Genomic DNA, 18,567 nt, shown 5'->3' with positions numbered 1-18,567 from the left:
CCTGGTCAGAGAGTACTCTGAAGCGGTCAAGGTCCCTCCCTCTGAGAGGGTATTTTTGACCCTATCGACGCGCCATACTGGTCAAGGTCACGAGACGGGTTTACGCCGACAAATCATATAGTCTATATCCATGGAGAAATTGACAATGTGCTTCGGACGGCCTAAAACCATACGATCTATGCCTAAACCGACGAAGATCTTTCACCTTGTCGTATGAATACAGCGGATCGCGCGGAGAATCAGAAGAGGGGGCCCCTCCTCGACGAGAAACGCGTCGCGACACCGAATCGTCGATCCTGCAGCACGTTTCTCGAACGATAAATTCTACGGCTAATACATTGGTAGTCCTGCAACAACGCGACCCTCTATATTCCCTTCGTTTCGACCTCGCCGTATCTTGAAGCACCCGTTCATGCCCCACTTTCGACTCCACGAATTAGCAACGAGCCTGAAAACGTACGTGGTAAATTAAAGGACAAAAGTTAGCTTAGGAGTCACACCAGTATGGGGTGACGTTATTCTCCACTCCCCAGCCAATTATTTTCACAGCATGTCCGCCTTTCAAACGGCCATAGTGGTGCTGATAGACGCCTATAAAAAGACCATTAGGCTGACTGATGCACCTATATTTCCTATTATTAATTCCTAACCGCTCTTATAGCCGAGAAAATCTTCGTAGACTTTGATCCCTGCCTGTACTGGCCCATTTGTCATTATCTCCATTTGGATAGCCATCTCATTTTCGCGAATTGTACGACCACGAATTTTATACACTCTTTTCCCGTAGTGTTTGTCGTCGTTGAAAGACGACTTGTAGCCAGGCCGGCAACGACGAATGCAAGAAGGCGTAACAGCCTTCGATGGCTTTACGTCGTATTTAGACTTTGTCAGTGGTGGAAAGATGTAGGGTTTACATCCCGACTCAGATCTGTAGTCTCCTCCCGATACAATGCCCTCTTCTTTCCAGTATATCCATGCCTCTGGTCCATATGCGCCACGACATCTAAAAACACGCCAAAACGAAACAAAAAGAGTACATATAAAAAGGCAGTGGTGAAACTGCATGGGGAAATATCACCCTGCTGGTTTCGGTCTGCAGCGAGTACAGCAAGTCGTGGGATCGGCGGCAGATAGACTTAGAACCTTTCCCAAATGGATACAGTAGCGATCACTCATTGCCTCTGTAGCTGCAACAGCCTGCGCGGTCCACAAGAGCATTCATTAGGTAAACGTTTTGGCTAGATTTGGTTTCGTTTTAGTTTCTCAGCGTTGCATCGCCTCACGACGACTCGAAGTTTTGTCTTTATTGTCTACTCTAATGTGCTTACCCAGCAATTTCCACATCGTCCTTGTTCTCTAATATATCGTATAGTTGGACAGTGTGGCCATTGAGTACGAGCATCAAATGACTCAGGAATCATTCCTGTGTTGGCGTATGCAAATGACGAAAGGACTTCAATGTTGTCAGTGGAGTTGAACGTGGTTCCATATAATTGTTCAAAAACTTCATCAGGAATGCTATCAAAGATTTCTTCGCTGGCTTTCCACGTTGTGTTTAGACTGTTAACCATTTTAACGAGTTTTTGAAGCTCTTTATTGCCTGCATAGGACAATGTAATGCAGTGGAGAACGCAGAGAGCATGAAAAAGCAAGCGCATGAAGATGGTTTGCGGTATTAAAATTATCTACTGATTTGGAGAAATTCTCCACGTGTGAAGATCTCACATACGGGGCACACGCATTCTATTTAAGTGTGTGACGTCTCGTACCTTGTGATTGGCCGAGAAGACGAGACAAAGAAGTCCCGGGTGCATTGAAAAACGTCGCCGTTTCGTCGATCATGGCTTCAAAAGTAGGTCGTCTAGAATCGAACGAGGCACTCAGATCATGTATAAAAACTGCTAGGGCCCTCTTCACAGCAAAGAAAACGTAAAAACAGCGAAAGTGAGTTGGCATTCTAACCGTTCTTCGTCCCTACGCGATCGTTCTGCCCTAGGCCGCCATCGCGCCTCCAGAAAAACCACAACCAAGCCGAGAGGAGAAGAAGAAGTGCGTCTAAAACCTCGCGTTCGATAACGGTAACCGAATCCGATCCGTTTCTTCTTCGTTAGGAAGTGGACGCTCGAAGATTTCGAGATCGGTCGGCCTCTTGGAAAGGGCAAGTTTGGCAACGTCTATTTAGCGCGAGAAAAGACGACCAAGTACATCGTAGCGATGAAGGCGAGGAGAGAGAGAGAGAGAGAGAGAGAGAGAGAGAGAGAAAAGACCGGAACTAACGTATATTTTTATTACAGGTTTTATCCAAGACTCAGCTGAAGAGCGGCCACTTCGAACATCAATTGCGGCGAGAAATCGAAATTCAGTCTCATTTGAGGTAGGTATTCGTAGGGAACATTATATTTTTGACATTCTTATAAGTCTTTCTTTTTTTTTTGTAGGCATCCGAATATTTTACGTCTTTTTGGCTACTTCTACGACACGACGCGCGTGTATCTTATTCTCGAGTATGCTCCCCAAGGGGAGCTGTACAAGGCGCTTCGAGCCGAACGGAAGTTTGATGAGAAAAAATCAGCAACGGTATGCAATGTGTTATGAAATGACAGGCATATTTGAAATTTTATGACTTTTTAGTTTGTTGCTCAGCTGGCGGACGCCTTGAAGTATTGCCATTCGAAGAAAGTTATTCACAGGGACATCAAACCAGAAAACCTTCTATTGGGAAATAACGTAGAATTTTAAAAATTAAGTAAATTCGTGTCTTTTTATAAATTTTCACAGGGCGAGCTCAAGATTGCTGATTTTGGATGGTCCGTTCACTCGCCTTCTTCAAGGTAATATCTATTAATTAATTCATTAATTGTCATTGCAATGCGCGTGCAGACGAGAGACTCTGTGTGGAACGTTGGACTACTTACCACCCGAAATGATCGAAGGAAGAACGCACGACGAAAAGGTAGAACGCCTTCATTACAAACACTCGAGGTCCTTTGATAATTCATTTTAGGTTGACCTCTGGAGTGTCGGTGTTTTGTGCTACGAACTCCTGACAGGAAGCCCTCCTTTTGAGACAAAAAGCCACAGCGATACGTACAAGAAAATATGCCGGATTGACGTTCACTTTCCAGCGCACGTGTCGCCAGGCGCAAAGGATCTAATTATGAGAGTACATACATGATATATCTAATACTTTATTTGGATTCTCTTTTCTCGCGTAGTTGCTGAGACATGATCCGAAGGAGAGACTTAGTCTCGATCGCGTTTTGACTCATCCCTGGATAAGGGAACATGCGGACGTCGCTTCGCTGGTGGTGCACAAAAGGAAGTGACCGCGCTTCTCGTAAACTAGGATTTCTACTATTTCTTTTCTTCTTTTGGTGGTAAGTAGTACATACGACGTCGTCTACGTAGAGTTTATGGATACGCATATCCTTCTCCTCCGACGTTAATTGAGAAGCTGCACCCGGCTGCGGCTTCTATTTGTTGTATTTTGAAGGCATTTTTCATGCAAAGTACGGCTTCAAGGGCGCTTCTATTCAAACATACAAGGTAAATGGATGCACAGCAGAAGTTCACATCAGGCAAGCAACGCCAGACTCTAATGCTAAAAATAGTCATGAACCCAAGGATTCAACCCCAAACGCGCTAACTACAGTCAAGCAATAAACTCAAAAAAATTATCAGTAAAGCAATTAGTCACTAAGGGAGCAACACTTGTCAACGTGCTCAATGTACGCGGCTCCATCTCTGGCAGCAAACGCCGCCGAACAGCGCGGACACACGAGCTCGTTACCCCGTCCCTTCCTCTGCGGAGCCTGACTATTCTTCAAAGATTCCACGGGCGGAGCACTGAGCGATCCCATCCGCAAGGGCACCGACGGTCCCTCAAACGGATCCCTAGGCACAATCACCGATCGACTCCCACCGAACATGGACATCTGCTCCTCATCGGAATCAGCAGTCGGTTGAGTAATCGGCTGCGAATGAGTAGTGAGAGTAGTGAAGCTGGAGTCCATCTGGACGTCGCCGCTTGGGCCAAGATGCTGGGTGAGAGAGCGCGGCACCAAATCCTAGTAATAAATATTGCTAACGTGACACGTAGGAGAACACAATTAACTCACAGATTCGACGTCAGGTGGTGGCCTATGAGGCGACATTCGCCGTTGTGACGATGCCCTATCTTTCTTGATCTGATTCTCGATCCGCTGTTGATGCTGAAGAACCATCTTATGCTCGAAACTCGATAACTAGAGAATAAACGTCAACTACGAAATATTGAGGTGACCTTAGCTACTCACCGGATAATTAGCCATGGCGGTTGCGCCGCCGCCGGCTGAGCTTCGTCTCGACTCTGCCATAGCTGACGGCGCGAGTGGCGGCGCGGCTGCAGTCAACTGACGTCGCTCGTCTTCCAAAGTTCGTATCCTCTTTCGACACTCTTTCAACTGTTCATTCAATTCCTCGCACTCCGCTTGAATTCGTTCGCGATCGCGACGCTCGGTTTCAAAGTCCTCCTTATATACGACGACCTAAAAAAAGGAAATCTATAAATATGCATATGATGCGAAAGATCTTTACACTCACTTGTTGCTCTAGGACGCCGAATCTCTCGCGATCGTCGCGACGCTGGCCCAACTCCTCCTCCAACGTCGTTCGTCGATCGGACTCAATTTTGAAATTGTGCTCAAGCAATCGATATTTCCCTTCGAGCAATTCAAATTGTTCTTGAGCACGCTTGGTCGCTGCCTGAGCTCGTACGCGATCCTTTCGCTCCTTGTCGACGAGCTGTTTCGCCGAGAGGAGTATGCGTTCGACGTCGCGTTTGCGCGACTCTTTGCCCACTTGGAGTTGGTCTACTTGACCCTTGAGTTTCGCACACTCCTTTTCTAAATTGCGTATTATTTTATCCTGCTCTTTGCAATAGGCGTCCCAAGAGTGCGTCACCTCAATAGCCTGAGAAGAAGAAAAAGAAATCAACAGGTGAGAAATAAGAAAAAAAAAAGCAATAAATGACGAGTATTTCACCTGAGTCTTCTCCAATTGAGTTTGCTCCAAGGCTTTTTGCAAGTGAGCGACGTCGTCTTCCGCCTTTCGAAGTTTTTTATTCGTCGTTTCGATTTCCGCTTTTAGTTGCGTCGTCTCATTAGCGTCGCTCTGGACAACGGCGGCGGCGCGCGCATCGCGAAGTTCGAAGTCGAGTTTCTCGACGCGCTTCTGAGTTTCGGCGAGGTGCGTCGAGAGGCCTTCGATGAGCGCGTTTTTCACCTTGAGCTGATCTTCCATTTCGACGAGTTTCGACGAGAGACGAAGAATTTCGCCGGCCGATTGCTTTTCGTCGTTCGGATCGGGATTGATCGAATCGAGAGCGGTTTGCGTCGTTTTCAATTTGCTGCGTAAGTTTGCGTTCTCCCTACGCAGCTCGCCGGTGACGAGAATCCAATCCTCACCTGCCTAAATAAAACAAACCGAACCGGTTAGACAGGAAAAAAACCCACGCGCGCGGGAGGGGAAATCCCCGGGGAAAGTTGTGGGGGGTTTCATTATTCGAGATCACGTCCGTTTCTAGCCATGATCGAATGCAGGAAGACGTTTACCGCGTTTGCTTTGCTGTTGCGAAGCGTCGCTTGTAGGCGAGCATTTTCTTTTGATAGCTCTTCGATGACTTTGCGCGAGGCGAGAGAGGCGGGGCCTCCTCGTGGGCCGCTTTGCGACGACGTCGCCGCCGCTATTCGATCCTCCGAAGCTTCTAGTGCCGCTTCGAGATGCTTGATTTTTTCAGCCGCTCGCGCCAATTCCGTTTGCTTTTCGTGAAAAAGGAGCGCGAGCCGTTTCGTCGCGTCGCGAGCCTTGATCGAATCAGGCGACTCATCGCTGCTGTTTGAGATTCCCCCACCGCCGTCGCCGTCTGCAGATATGAGTTCGATCGAAGACATTGGCCGTGACTTTCGACTGTTTTATGAGTACAGTACACTGATGCGTACTTTTGAGAGGCGTTCACGCAAGCGCCCTACGTACAGCTACGTCACGAAATTTCCCTGGTTACACGCGGCAAACGCGTGTAATGTACGTGTGCGCTAACTGAAGAAAGTATGTTTTAGGCAGTGACTTTATAGCATTGGGGAAATTGCGCAATCATCACGAGTGATCTTGAATTTTGTTAGATCATAGATCTATGGTTAGATCATCGGAAGCGTGACGCAAAATGACGGGATCGTCCGGAGGAGGCGCGCGGGCGTTAATACGGGAAGTCGTCATTTCACGCGCCTTCAGCGATTCTCCTCGTCTAACCTCCGTCCTTCGTTTCCACCGACCTCATGCATATCAAACAGGCACGCTTCGATGTTCTGTTGCATCGCTTCTCTTAGGAGCGTCCGTCGTTCTCTTCAGGTCGTTATCGAAGGCTTTCGGAGCTACAGAAACCGTACCGTCGTTCATCCACTTCACGAAAAGAACAACGTGTTTGGTAATTCTTCGATAGCTCCATTCAATTCTCTGCAACTCGCTCCCTTCTCTCAGTCGGAAGAAATGGGACAGGAAAGAGCAACTTCTTTTCAGGTAAGAGATCCACTTTTATTGCGACGCCGATTTTGAACCGAATTACACAAAACAGCCATCGCATTCGTACTGAGCGACGAATATTCGAGACTAACAGAAGAACAACGTCATCTCCTTCTAAACGTTAGTATTCACAGTCTATTATTCCAAGTCAGGATACTTATATATATTTTTTGTAGGACGGTTCTGGTGAAAGGCAAATACTTAGTGCTTACGTCGAAATTACATTTGAAAACGAAGACGGTCGACTTCCGGTGAGATGGCACTCAATTTTACCGGGTATTTGTCCGCTCACGTACATAATATCCGTTTTTGTTGCAAGGTCGAAGGCCGCAGGCGAGACGTTTCCGACGTCGTCATAAAGCGGGAAATTTCCCCGGGAAAAGACATGTACTACGTGAACGGAAAACATCGGCCGTAAACAATAAACACAAGCCATAAAACACGTTATAAAAATAGTCTATGATTAAGGCAAATTCAAATTAAGAATCTCCTGGAAGCAGCCGGATTCTCGCGAAATAATCCGTATTATATTGTGAAACAGGGAAAAGTGCGTTGAAGGATTCTGCTTTGGTATGTTGAATATATATATTTTTCTCTGTAGGTTGCTCAACTTGCTACTGCAAGTGACGCGTTTCGTCTTCGTCTTCTTCTCGACGTTGCTGGAGCGAAAACGTTCGACGAACGCATGCGCGAGAGCACGACTATATTGGAAAAAGACGGTCGGTGAATTGTCCGAAGGGACGATGGGGATGAAATGGCGTAATTATTGCGCAGCTCTCCATAAGCAAAAAGCCGTAGGATTGGTCAACGAATTAAAAGATCACTTGGCGACTTTGGAGGACGAAAAATCGGAATTGGAAGCATATCAAAAATTGGATAAAACTAAGCGGTAGAACGAAATCGCGTAATGTTCTTTATGAGGACGTAGACACTCTATTGTCTAGGTCTCTTGAATACGGTATATTGGAAAAGGAATCCAGACTGGCTCAAGACAAATTACAAAGAGTAAAGAGAGAGAAGGAGACTTGGGGGGAGAGAGTGTCTGCACAGTAGAATTTTTGTTGTTGCAGTATCAGGAAGCCACCGTTGCCGATGAATTGAATACTTTGGCGGACGGCCTTCAGGAGATACGAGGCCAAATTGAAGTTGGCTAGACTTACCTTTAATACTTTATATATTCTTTTTTTTTTAGGCGATGGAAAGGAAAGAGAAAGAGGAACGCAATCGGGTTCAATACTACGAGGATCATATCAAGAGCTTGAAAGATCAGCTTCGGCAAGCGATTGAACGCCGATCCGAGTGCCAGTATCTCATTTCGGATTTGAGGACGAAGTGCGAGGAAGAGGAGAGTGCGAGAGTAGGAAAATAAAACCCGAGAGTTCTTACACTAGGAACGGGAGATAGAGGAGTTTTTAAGGCGAGGCGTTCGAACGAGAGAAAATCTGTTGAAGAGAAAATTAAAGAAACGACTGCGACGATGGAGAAGAGATTGGAACCCCAGTTCACTAAACTGAAGCGCGAGGAAGCCGAATTGAGAGAAAGGTAGAGAATAAATCGAGGGGCAAAAGAAAGGTATCGCAACTTCAGAGATTCAGATTGAGTGCCTGTGAACAAGAGCAAGCGGCGCTGCTAGCCAAAGAAGGCCACAGGGAACGCTTTTCCAGTCAAAGAGAAAGGGACGCGTGGATCAGACAGGTATCAGCCCACACTGGCGGAGAAAGTGACGTCGTGACGACGACGTGGGGTTCCTTTTCTCGCAGGAACTTATGAAATTGCGAAAGATGAGCGATAACTTGGCGACTCAAGCGTTGGAATTGCGAGAGGACATACAAGCGAAAGAGAAGGAATTGGCGAAAAAGAGAAAAGCTAAAGAGGCAGGCTTGGAAATGAGATTGCGCAACAGAACGAGATATTATGACTTTTTTTGAGAGTAGGAATGCAAGGCGAGCGTCACGTCCGTAATGTCCGACTTCTCCGCCGAAAGCAAACGAAGATTCGAGATGAAACGAGACTGCGACAGACTGGAAGCGGAGAAAAGGTGAAAACGATGTCAACAACGATATGGAAAAAAAATTGAACCCTGAGCTCTTAGGAGACTGTGGGACGAAGTGAAACAGAAAGAGCACGAATTCGAACAAGCGAGTCGCTATCTAACCGAACTCGAAGAAAAGCACAAAAGTCTCATGCCAAAGGCAAGGAAAAGCAGAGAAACTCTCGCCGTCGAAAATTCAAAAAAAAACATTTACTATCTAGGCGGTAGCACAGGGACTCAGTTCTTTGAATAAGATTCTCGCCGATCACCCAAACGACGGCGTCTACGGTCCTCTCATCGATTTCATCAGCGCGTCGCCGGCGTATTTTACTCCCATCGACGTCGCAGCTGGAAACAAGTGAGATCGATCAAGAGGGGGAGAAAAAATTAAGTCAACTATTACGTCTTTCTTTTCAGACTGTTTCACGTCGTCGTCGATAAGTTGGACACGGCGTTGAACATCGTTAACATCATGGCGGAGAACTCGCGCGCTTATCCCGGCGAGCTCACCTTTCTTCCGCTCGAAACGGTCAACCCGAGCGCGGCCAATTTTCCGAACGATCCAAAGGTTTGAAATAGATTGGTCAATAATTGGCGGTAGGGGGTTCAACGATAGTCTTCCTAGGCCACTCCGCTTGTTGAACACGTGAAGACGACCGACGACGCTTTCGCCGGCGTTCTGCGTCAGATCTTCGGGCACGTGCTGCTCTGTCAGAGCATCGACGACGCGATTCGCTTGAGCAGATCGAGCAAATCGGATCGTTTCACTTGCGTCACTGTGGAAGGTGGGGGGACCGCGGATTGAGAGACAACTCACGATACAGTACGCTCTCTCTCTCTTTTTTCTCTAGGTGATCTTGTGAGGCCTAAGGGGCCTATATCGGGAGGCTATGTGCAAAAGGAAAGGTCTCGTATGAAGAGCGTCAGTCTCATTGCCGACGCGCGAAAGAGACAGATCGTCGTTCAGGAAGACTTGGCTGCTGCGAAGGAGGAATTCAATCATATCCTTTTTGTTGACTACTATTTCTCGAATGATAATTATTGTTTTTGATTTTTTTTTGACTCGTTGACTTTGCACGCGTCGACGTGGAGATTCGACAGAAAAAGGCGACAATCGCTCAGTTTCAAACTACATTGGAAAGTTACAGGTACGATCGGTGAATTCGACGAAGTTCCTTGCTAAAGCGCATTGGATGAAGGGCTACGTACGAGCGAACGAAGACGAAACCCGTGCAGCTGGAAAACGAGATAAAATCCTTGGAAAAAATGTTGGAGGACACGGTAAGAGGGCGGCGGGATTTTTATAGTTTTCTTTGGAATTCTTCGTGCTAGACTGAAATGCTTCTCAATACGGAAAGAAAAGTGAATAGGAATCGCGAGAGCATCAGGCTTTTAGAAGAAGAAAAGAGAAGCAATTTCCTTGGCGGACTCTCGCCTGCCGAGAGGAGAAGAGTGCGTAGAGCCGCCGCGTATAGCGCGTCTTTTGTCACGCTGTCCCCCCTCTGTTTCCGCTGTAGATGGACGAGTTGGTATCCGACGTGCAGAAACTTCGACAGGAAGTGCAGAGAGTCATGAGGGAACGAAGCAGAGTACAAAAAAAGACCTCGTGTGTCGCACGTAGGCCGCACTTTTGGTTTTTCTCAGATCGAAGCCGAAAGGACGGAGCTTTCGCAACTATTAGAGCGCAATCTTGAGAAGAGAAAACAAGATTTGGATATGGTTAGTCGGGAGGGGGTTGCCTTTTTTTAGCTCATTTAGGGTATTTATTTATTTATAACCTCGCCCGTCTCTATCAGATTCGTTGTTAGGGAAGTGGTTTTCGCTATACTTAGCTTCACAGTTTAGTATCTGTTGTGCTTGGCGGCCCCAAAAAATTCTTTCTCTCTTTATAGTCACTTGATGATGGTCAAATGGACTACGACGACTGGGAAAACAATGTGAGAGAGCTCGAAGAAGAAATGCAGAGCAAACACGACGAAGAGCAGACCATTGGCAGTCTCATCAACGGTACACAAGACGCGACAATAAAAGGGCGAATAATTACGTTTCCAAATTTATTCGCAGCCATGGAAAAGAAGCGGGAAGAAGCCGAAAAGGAAACGGAAGCAAAACAACTGGCTCTGGACGATTTGAAGGTGAGCAGGAAGACGGAAGTGCGCCGTCAGTCGGAAGTCTCGTTTACTTCCTTCGACTTTTGCAGGAAGTCGAAGACGAGCGCGTGAAGCGTCTCAACGAGGAACGGAGAAAGGCGGAGAAGAGAACAGCGCGACTACTCGCGCTCCAAGAAAAGGTGCGAGAACGTTCGTGCGAACGGACGGACGGACGGTTGGCACGTGGGCGTGGGAAAGTCCCTTATACCCACCGGTTTTTCCCGGGGAGGACATGTGGTGGGGGTGGGGTATTGTCTTACTAACGTTTCCTGCGTAAGCAGGTTCGGCCGGTATTACGTTGAAAAATTGATTTTATCGCTTTCGCTTTCTACTAGATTCGCGAATGCTCTCAGAAGATCAACGCTCTCGGCTCTTTGCCGACGGAGGCCTATACGAGCTATCAGAACGTCGACTTGGGCACGGTCAGTTCGAAAGACGCGCGATGAGACGTAATAAGTGTTATGCGTCTATCTCTTCGTTTTAGCTACAAAGAGACTTTCAGAGGTGCAGTGCTGAACTGAAGCAGACGAGCGGCGTCAATATGCGCGCTTTGGACCAGTACAATAAGGTCGTCGAAGAGTTGGCCGCACGCGAGCGGGATCTAGAAGAAGCCAATCAGGAACTGGAGAGGATACAGACGCTCATGGAATCGCTGGCGAACGAAAAAGACGAGAAAATCGAATTCACGTTCAAACAGGTTGATTGGCGGGAGTCTAAAATTTCGGCAACCGGTTGCATGGAGCGCGCTCTTTTTTTTTGTGAGGTTGCAAGCCATTTTGAAGAAACGTTTCAAAAGTTGACCGGCGGTCACGGGCAACTCTGCTTGCATCAGAAAGACCCAACGGTATAACTCGGGTCCCCTCTTGCGAAATACGCGACAAGGGAATTTTTTCTCTCTCTCTCTCAGGAGCTTAGCTCTACGCCGACTATATCTGGTATAAGTACTCCATCTCAGCGATACGCGGACTTCCTCGAAGGCGTAGGAATTCAGGTAGGAAGAACACGGGACGGACGTACTGTAATATAAAACGGGGGCGACAAGCAATCAACGACAGTTCCTTCCTCAGGAGGAGGTTAATCAACATCCTTTTCTTGTTTAGGTGTCGTTTAGTGGCCGGGGTGCCGACTTGCGCGAGATGCAGCAGCTGTCTGGAGGTCAAAAGACGGTTGTCGCACTCGCATTTATTTTCTCCGTGCAAAAATGCGATCCCGGTCCTTTTTATCTCTTCGACGAAATCGACGCTTTCTTGGATCCCCACTATCGCAGCGCAGTTGCAGGTGGGTAAACTGTTCCGCGTTCTTCTTCTCAGCAGACAGACGCCCTTTTGCGTAGACGTGATAAGGACGATCTCTGACGAAGCCCAGTTCATTACGTCGACCTTTCATCCCGAAATGATTGAAGTCGCTGACAAAGTGTTTGGAGTGTATTCGCGTAACAAAGTAAGTTCCATTTCGGAGTGGGATAAAGAAGGGGCCTTGGAGTTCGTTTCGTCGGAAGCTCAGTGAAACTTTGATGGCGTAACTACTCTAAAAGTTTATTGCGTTGGATCCATGCTGTCCGTTTCTGGTGCTAATGAGAAGTATCTAAGTTGAAAACAAGTTGATCACAAGTGGACCTGCAGTACGCGCGTAACCGAGCAACCAGTATAGGGGGCGTGGACATAGACTCCCGGCCGTTAAAATTACCGCGATGCTTGCACTCGTTCTCTTGCTTATCTCGGAGTCTCTGTTGGTAGGAGCGTGGACGACGCTGTCCCAACTCAACGTTCGTACTGTCGCCGACGTGCAGCTGAACGCCGGCGGCTCTCTTTGCCTCTATACCGTCACCGATCTCGTTTTCGTAAACGACAGCGCTTCGTACGAAACTCGCTTGGAAATACAGCATCTTCCACCGCGAAAAGACGCTGCATCAGATCGAAGAACGCTCTCTTTCGAACCGGGCGACAACATCGCGTCGAACGTAACGAAATTCTGCACGGAGAACGGCTGCACCCTTCCCGCGTGGATTCCAAGCAAGAACGTCGAAAAAATCGTCTTTCTCTCGCAAGGCGCGTTGTGGACAGCGCAGCTTTCTGGCGAAACATTCGCCGCGCCCGAGATGCTTGAGTTGAAATTTCCCGATTCGACTCCGAAACCAATTCTTTACTACACGTGGTCCGGAAGTGAAAATATGTTTGCCTTTAGCGTCGACCACGTCTACAATCCTACGTCACATCGTCGGGAAGTGAACGACGACGTCATCATTGACGTCATAAATGGCGTACCGAAGACGTTAGGGCACGTCCTGTGCCTCGCCAATTCGACTACGTATCCGATCAACGTCGAGTGCTTGTCTATGGAGATGAGCGTGGGGTTTCCTCCTTGGCTAATATCCTGCTGGCCGCACGGATCCCAGTTCGTCTGGCTTCCAAACGGAGAATTTCTCGCATTTACGACTACAAATACGACCTATGCTAATGACTGGATGTCTTTGGGAATTTCTCTGCTGAACGTGTCGTCAATTTATAAGAAATCGTCACCGCTTGTTGTTCCGGTGATTGGCGAAGACGCTTCCGCGTTTCAACCTCACTACTCTCCAGACGGTCGTCTCCTGGCTTTCGTGCAGATCGACAAACGATACATGGTCTGGTCGCAGGCGTGGCGCGTGTGCGTCACTGCCGCCGACGCGACAGGAGCGGAGATCATGTGCGACGAAACGGGCACTTACGATCTAGAGCCACAGCTCATAGGATGGACAGCAGACAGCAAATTCATCATCTACACCGAGCAGGAAAAATTCGCTGTAAACCTCTACTCGATCCAAGTGGAAAGTGACGGAAAATTGCTTCCGTATAAACTCGTTCAGGTTCGAACACGCAGTGGGATAATTCAGAGCGGCGCTGGAGTTTTTTCCAGCGTCTCTCTTCAGTACGTACGCGGCGGCGTCGAATTTCCGCAGACAGGAGTCGGATTCACGTACGAGAACATCTACGTCGGCCAGGAGGGATATTATGGGTATGCCTCGATTGCAGACGAAACGCTAGGATCCCTGGCTATCGAAGCGGAACCTCTGACGAACGTGAACGCGAATTTTACCCAATATAAGTTTGCTCGATCCGCGATAATTACGTACCAGTCGACGGACGGCGTTACGCCCGTCGAGGCTCTCCTCGTTTTTCCGACAAAGACATTCGAGCAGAAGAGCTTGATCGTTTACGTTCACCCCGGTCCCAATATGGCTCACACGTCGACGTTTATTGGATATGGTGGCGTCGGAGCTCGCTATCCTGTTGCGACGTTCGCTGAAATGGGCTATTACGTGCTCTTGCCAAATATTCGAGGGTCGTCTGGGTACGGAGTTGAATATCGTATGGCGAATTACAAGGATTGGGGCGGCGGCGATTATGAGGATCTCGTCGCGGGAATTCAATATGTTACGGACAAGTATGACTTGCCGAAAGATCGAGTTGGAATGCTTGGGTGGAGTTATGGCGGCTATTTGACGGCGGTCGCTTTGACGAGACCCTTACCTGACGGAATGAAATTGGTCGCCGTTTCGATAGGTGGCGGAATCGTCGACTTGATTAGTCACACGGGCACGGCTGACATCAGCCGACTTCTCAGAGATACTTTCGGGGGGTACTATTGGGAGAGCGATGAGTTGAAGCAGTTTTACGAGGAACGGAGTCCAATATATCATGTTACGAATGCAACTGGTGAGTGAGCTGCTACTACAGCTATGTACCTAATTTATTGGCTTTTAGCTCATACATTGATCAATCACGGAGCCGATGATCCACGGGTTCCCCTATCTCAAGCCTATCAACTTCACTACGCTCTAAAGAGACAGTGGAGCGGTCCGAATAGAGCTGTCTCTTTTGTCGTTTATCCGAAGAGTGGACACATTCCCAGCGACCCCAATGAACTTGCAGACATGTGGCAAGCAAACGTCGACTGGTTTCTGACGCACCTTCCTAACAACGGCCTACCAGGAAAATGAATATTTTTCGATCTTTGAATTGATTTTTTGTAAGGTTCGTGATTTTGCTGGCTGACCGGATGTAAAAGACCTTCCGGTACACGGCCATCTTAGCGTGCTGTACACTGTACGCTTCGGGGAATTGGAAAAAAGGATGAAAACGATCGTAGACATCAAAGTTGTCGACGTTGAGAAACGTCGCACACCGAGCAAGCACTACGTACGAACGCTTCGCGCAATCGCATCGAGCTCTCACGTCGCAACCTCTTCTCAGGTCTACAAAATCTTCTTGACGTGGTCCGAAGGCAGCACGACGGTCGTCTATCGACGCTACAGCAAATTCTTCGAGTTTCAGGTAAGGATTCGCTCGAGAAACCGTCGCTTAGCGTCAAACTCGAACTAAGGTGGGTCTACTGGAGGCGTTTCCCGAAGAAGGCGGCTCGAAAGATCCATCGAAGCGCATGATTCCTTTTCTACCGGGTAAACGAGTGGGAAAAAAGCAGTCTCCTTTATTAAAACGAGTCGCTTTAGGTAAGAAAATCTTCGGGAGGAGTCACATTCGCGAAGTGGCAATGAAACGTCTCGATCGAATCGACGAATATTGTCGCGTGAGCGTGTAGCGATCGATATTGCGTTGTCCTATGCATTTCGGTTTTCGTAGACGTTGGTTCGATTGCCGCCGAACATATCTGAATGTCGAGAACTGATCGAATTTTTCACGGTCACGCCCGAAGACATCAATCCGCCCACGGAAGAGTGAGTCGCCATTGGCTTCCCCCCCGGCTTATTGACTGGAACGCGCCTTTAGGGAAACCAAGAAGAAGAAAAAGAAGTCGAAAGGTCTGAGGGGGGGAGAGTTACGCTAAAGTAAACATATTTTTCATTCTTTCTGCTTGAAGAAACTCAGGGGGAGTGTATCACCGAACCGATGCTGTTGGAACAGTACGTTGCAATAGCCGACTATAAAAAGCAGAAGAAAAACGAGGTTGACTTGAAAGAAGGCGCCATAGCCGACGTCGTAGAAAAAAATGAAAATGGTATTGTAGTGAAAAAATATTGAAAAAATTGGGGGGTAAGAATTTGTTTTTTAGGCTGGTGGTTTGTGAATGTTGATTTTGAACAAGGTTGGGTCCCCGCGTCGTATTTGGAGCCTGTCGACGGATCTCCTGAACCTGAAGGCGATCGAGTTGCTCCTGGAGAAGGTACTGTAATTTTATGGGGGAAACTAGTCTGCAGGAGAAGCCCCAATTTTGTTTCCTTTTTTTTCGTAGAGGAAACATTTATTACAACAAGCGCACATACGGCTGAGAAGGACGACGAGATGTCGTTTGAGCAGGGAGTGACTGTCGAAGTTGTGCAGAAAAACTTGGACGGCTGGTGGCTGATCAGGTGAAAAGAGAAAACAAAGTATCAGATAGAGTCAACTGTGACTCTTCTTTTTTAGATACCAGAAAAAGGAGGGTTGGGCTCCGGCCGCCTTTTTAGTCAAACCGAGAGTTCTCGTCGATTCGTCGGCTGTGACTGGGCCTGTTGAGATTGTTGGAAGTGCGATGGAAGCTGCCTCCGCCTCCGCCACGACGTTGTCTTCAACTCCAGCCAAAGAGAAAACCCGGAAGGCGTCAGGATCGCCTGGATCAGTATCACCGTTGATTCCCAAGAAAAACGTGGGAGAACCGAAACCCGTCCTTCCGATGGCAGTGAAACCTTCACAGCAGCAGCAAAGTAAGGACAATTTGGTCAGGAAACGTATCATCAGAAACTTTGCCTTAGGAATCGTACCGACTCCACGTCGTGGTTCCATCAAGGTAGACAGACATTACTATTGTAAGAGCGCCTTGATTCCTTTTCCAAGATATCTCGTCCCAAGAAAACTCCGGGCAAGACGAACCTTCACGACATAGCCGAGGCCGTGCAACGCGCTCGCGACGGCACTCCCATGGACAAGATATTCGTCTCGACAGCGGCGTTCCAATCGCCGGAGAGCGGCGGCTTGTCTTTCGACGCCGGCGTCAAAGTGGAAGTAATCGAAGAAGCGGACACGGGATGGTGGTTTGTTCGACTGGTCCGCGGCGGCGGCGGCGAAGGCTGGGTGCCGTCGACGTACTTCGAGCCGGCTCAATCGCCGCCGACTCCGCGAAAGACGTCGACCGAGGAGACGAAAGCGAAGCCGAAGCCGGCGGCGCCGCCGCCGCCCAAACGAGCTCCGCGAAAAAAGAAAACGAAGAAAGTGACGACGTTTGTGACGATGGCCGCCTTCGAATCGCAGATGGGAGACGGGATTAGTTTCGCTGGCGGACAGACGGTGATCGTCGAAGAGAAGGCGGCGAACGGATGGTGGTATGTGCGTATTGGCGAGGACGAGGGCTGGGCACCTTCGTCGTACATCGAAACGAAAGAAGAGGAGGTGGAGGTCAGCGACGAAGACGGCGGCGGCGGCGGCGGCGACGTGAAGGAGAAATCGAAGCCCGCTCCGCTTCCTGTGACGAGAAAATCGGTTGGGACTGAATTGGATTTGCGAAAGACGAGCGATGAGAAAAAGCCGATGCCGGCGGCGAGAAAGTCTCTGGGAACGGAGACGGAGGCGGATTCGAATCCTCTTGCTGCCGCTTTGGCAGCGCGTATGGCTAAGATGGCAAAGCAGGAGAAAGGCGGCGGCGGCGGCGGCGGCGGCGGCGGCGGCGGCGGCGGCGGCGGCGGCGGCGGCACCGGAGCTCCTTCGCCTCCGAGGCCCAAGCGAGAGGCAATTAAACCGACGAAAACCGAGAAGGCCGTGATTAGTCCTGCAGTGCCGAAGCGCACTCCTGTATCTCTTCCCGACAAGGATGAGAAGAACGTTGCGGTCAAATCGACAGCTAAGTCGCCGCCGAGACCTAAACGTGGTCCAGTGAAATTACCGGAAAAGAAGACGACAGCTGGAGACACTAGCACTAATAAACCGTCGCCGCGAGTGCCTCGACGAGCGACGGCGGCACCAGCGACGGCAACCGCGAAACCGATAGCGAATAAACTAGCGTCAGTTTTGTCGGCCGGACCTCCGAAACCAGCGAAAAGAAATCCACCGTTGCCGGCACAAGTTCCACGTAGTAAAACGACGACTGCTGTTGATCGTAAGAGTGGCGAAGTCTCGGTCTCGGTTTACGCGGTCGGCGACTACGTCGGTGAAAAAGGCGAGGCGAGCTTCAAGGCGAACGAAGAAGGCAGTCTTCTAGAAAAGAATGAAAATGGTTGGTGGTACGTTCGGTTTGGATCGTCCGAAGGCTGGGCGCCGTCAACGTATTTGAAGGAAGGAAAGAAGTCGTCGGGAGGAAAGAGTCCACCGGCTCGTCCTTCCTATTCTCCGGCAACGAAACGAAAGGATGCGCAGACGAAAATCTTGCCTAGTCCCGTCAAGCGATCGAAGCCGCCCGTTTCCAAGGAAGCCGGCGGCGGGTATGTGACGACGGGCGACTACGCAGTCGCCGCTGATGGAGAAATCGGTTTCACTGCCGGTCAATCGGTCGAGGTTGTTGAAAAGAACGATAGCGGTTGGTGGTTCATAAAAATTGGCACAAAAGAGGGTTGGGCCCCTTCGACGTATCTTGAATCAAGTAAGAAGGCTGATAGTGCGAAGCCCGAACGGTCTGTCCGTGTGCCTGTGAGTAACGGTGCTCCTTCTACCGGCTCTGGATATCGAACTGTCGCTGCTTACTCGGACGATGGATTCAGTTTTGAAGGCGGGCAGTTTGTCACTGTGGAGGAGAAGAGTGAGTCTGGTTGGTGGTACGTAAAAATTGGCAACAAAGAAGGCTGGGCTCCTTCTACGTACATTGAACCGGTCTAAAGATTAGTGCAATCACAATGTTATTTTTTCTTACTTTATATGGTACCTGTTA

The 18,567-nt window shown here is 48.9% G+C and overlaps 6 protein-coding genes across 7 annotated transcripts; 4 read left to right on the top strand and 2 right to left on the bottom strand.

Annotated features, from left to right (window-relative positions):
• The first annotated feature begins 87 nt into the window (after positions 1–87).
• Positions 88–3,407, top strand: LOC136185199 (aurora kinase C-like). Its single transcript, XM_065972279.1, has 11 exons — positions 88–1,852; positions 1,906–1,944; positions 1,997–2,049; positions 2,112–2,220; positions 2,295–2,374; positions 2,439–2,577; positions 2,632–2,727; positions 2,779–2,831; positions 2,881–2,953; positions 3,005–3,163; positions 3,216–3,407. Exons 1-11 carry the CDS (start codon positions 1,841–1,843, stop codon positions 3,324–3,326), a joined length of 924 nt encoding a protein of 307 aa, XP_065828351.1. The 5' UTR covers positions 88–1,840; the 3' UTR covers positions 3,327–3,407.
• LOC136185197 (cathepsin B-like cysteine proteinase 3) lies at positions 300–1,681 on the bottom strand. The gene is made up of 5 exons (XM_065972276.1): positions 1,329–1,681; positions 1,079–1,197; positions 651–1,003; positions 501–591; positions 300–448 (listed from the first exon to the last, which is right to left on the bottom strand). The coding sequence occupies exons 1-5, from the start codon at positions 1,656–1,658 to the stop codon at positions 331–333; spliced, it is 1,011 nt and encodes a 336-aa protein (XP_065828348.1). The 5' UTR covers positions 1,659–1,681; the 3' UTR covers positions 300–330.
• Positions 3,408–3,510: 103 nt separating the features above from the next.
• On the bottom strand, positions 3,511–6,069 carry LOC136185183 (TNFAIP3-interacting protein 2-like). Its single transcript, XM_065972261.1, has 6 exons — positions 5,592–6,069; positions 5,023–5,448; positions 4,582–4,950; positions 4,296–4,526; positions 4,119–4,244; positions 3,511–4,067 (listed from the first exon to the last, which is right to left on the bottom strand). Exons 1-6 carry the CDS (start codon positions 5,928–5,930, stop codon positions 3,690–3,692), a joined length of 1,869 nt encoding a protein of 622 aa, XP_065828333.1. The 5' UTR covers positions 5,931–6,069; the 3' UTR covers positions 3,511–3,689.
• Positions 6,070–6,200: 131 nt separating this feature from the next.
• LOC136185176 (structural maintenance of chromosomes protein 3-like) lies at positions 6,201–12,352 on the top strand. Its single transcript, XM_065972252.1, has 35 exons — positions 6,201–6,326; positions 6,385–6,460; positions 6,514–6,552; positions 6,608–6,675; positions 6,732–6,806; positions 6,875–6,969; positions 7,024–7,102; positions 7,157–7,274; positions 7,330–7,444; positions 7,500–7,560; positions 7,626–7,700; positions 7,748–7,912; positions 7,973–8,097; positions 8,151–8,250; positions 8,316–8,429; positions 8,490–8,593; positions 8,648–8,747; positions 8,809–8,945; positions 9,005–9,155; positions 9,213–9,372; positions 9,439–9,588; positions 9,666–9,735; positions 9,787–9,868; positions 9,920–10,039; positions 10,105–10,176; positions 10,232–10,306; positions 10,480–10,594; positions 10,652–10,722; positions 10,788–10,877; positions 11,073–11,159; positions 11,222–11,434; positions 11,501–11,581; positions 11,645–11,728; positions 11,838–12,015; positions 12,071–12,352. Exons 1-35 carry the CDS (start codon positions 6,312–6,314, stop codon positions 12,241–12,243), a joined length of 3,633 nt encoding a protein of 1,210 aa, XP_065828324.1. The 5' UTR covers positions 6,201–6,311; the 3' UTR covers positions 12,244–12,352.
• Positions 12,353–12,417: 65 nt separating this feature from the next.
• Positions 12,418–14,753, top strand: LOC136185182 (uncharacterized peptidase YuxL-like). The gene is made up of 2 exons (XM_065972260.1): positions 12,418–14,432; positions 14,481–14,753. Exons 1-2 carry the CDS (start codon positions 12,428–12,430, stop codon positions 14,714–14,716), a joined length of 2,241 nt encoding a protein of 746 aa, XP_065828332.1. The 5' UTR covers positions 12,418–12,427; the 3' UTR covers positions 14,717–14,753.
• Position 14,754: 1 nt separating this feature from the next.
• LOC136185178 (SH3 and PX domain-containing protein 2A-like) lies at positions 14,755–18,567 on the top strand. Of its 2 annotated transcripts, XM_065972255.1 has the most exons (12): positions 14,755–14,915; positions 14,970–15,050; positions 15,100–15,175; positions 15,227–15,303; positions 15,357–15,451; positions 15,504–15,535; positions 15,595–15,732; positions 15,787–15,897; positions 15,967–16,084; positions 16,140–16,417; positions 16,466–16,500; positions 16,548–18,567. In XM_065972255.1, exons 1-12 carry the CDS (start codon positions 14,850–14,852, stop codon positions 18,513–18,515), a joined length of 3,075 nt encoding a protein of 1,024 aa, XP_065828327.1. In that variant the 5' UTR covers positions 14,755–14,849; the 3' UTR covers positions 18,516–18,567. The 2 variants fall into 2 exon arrangements, with proteins under 2 accessions (XP_065828327.1, XP_065828326.1); XM_065972254.1 differs by having other exon boundaries at positions 15,787–16,084.

This window comes from Oscarella lobularis, chromosome 3 (assembly GCF_947507565.1).
Source record: "Oscarella lobularis chromosome 3, ooOscLobu1.1, whole genome shotgun sequence".
Taxonomy (NCBI): Eukaryota; Metazoa; Porifera; class Homoscleromorpha; order Homosclerophorida; family Oscarellidae; genus Oscarella; species Oscarella lobularis.
This window is presented reverse-complemented; position numbering and strand designations above follow the sequence as displayed.

Bases quoted from the DNA above. Each gene is read 5' to 3' on its own strand.
- LOC136185197 (XM_065972276.1), bottom strand. From the start codon at position 1,658: ATGCGCTTGCTTTTTCATGCTCTCTGCGTTCTCCACTGCATTACATTG. The intron at 1,004-1,078 runs GTGATATTTCCC...GCGTGTTTTTAG, and splicing joins TGCAGACCGAAACCAGCAGG to ATGTCGTGGCGCATATGGAC. The intron at 592-650 runs GTTAGGAATTAA...GTCTTTTTATAG, and splicing joins TTTTCTCGGCTATAAGAGCG to GCGTCTATCAGCACCACTAT.
- LOC136185199 (XM_065972279.1), top strand. The intron at 2,375-2,438 runs GTAGGTATTCGT...TTTTTTTTGTAG, and splicing joins GAAATTCAGTCTCATTTGAG to GCATCCGAATATTTTACGTC. The intron at 2,578-2,631 runs GTATGCAATGTG...ATGACTTTTTAG, and splicing joins ATGAGAAAAAATCAGCAACG to TTTGTTGCTCAGCTGGCGGA.
- LOC136185183 (XM_065972261.1), bottom strand. From the start codon at position 5,930: ATGTCTTCGATCGAACTCATATCTGCAGACGGCGACGGCGGTGGGGGA. The intron at 5,449-5,591 runs GTAAACGTCTTC...TGTTTTATTTAG, and splicing joins GCAACAGCAAAGCAAACGCG to GCAGGTGAGGATTGGATTCT. The intron at 4,245-4,295 runs GTGAGTAGCTAA...TTTATTCTCTAG, and splicing joins CCGCCATGGCTAATTATCCG to TTATCGAGTTTCGAGCATAA.
- LOC136185176 (XM_065972252.1), top strand. The intron at 11,582-11,644 runs GTATAACTCGGG...TCTCTCTCTCAG, and splicing joins TGCATCAGAAAGACCCAACG to GAGCTTAGCTCTACGCCGAC. The intron at 11,729-11,837 runs GTAGGAAGAACA...TTTCTTGTTTAG, and splicing joins TCGAAGGCGTAGGAATTCAG to GTGTCGTTTAGTGGCCGGGG.
- LOC136185182 (XM_065972260.1), top strand. From the start codon at position 12,428: ATGCTTGCACTCGTTCTCTTGCTTATCTCGGAGTCTCTGTTGGTAGGA. The intron at 14,433-14,480 runs GTGAGTGAGCTG...ATTGGCTTTTAG, and splicing joins TCATGTTACGAATGCAACTG to CTCATACATTGATCAATCAC.
- LOC136185178 (XM_065972254.1), top strand. From the start codon at position 14,850: ATGAAAACGATCGTAGACATCAAAGTTGTCGACGTTGAGAAACGTCGC. The intron at 14,916-14,969 runs GTACGAACGCTT...ACCTCTTCTCAG, and splicing joins GCACACCGAGCAAGCACTAC to GTCTACAAAATCTTCTTGAC. The intron at 15,536-15,594 runs GTCTGAGGGGGG...TTCTGCTTGAAG, and splicing joins GAAGAAAAAGAAGTCGAAAG to AAACTCAGGGGGAGTGTATC.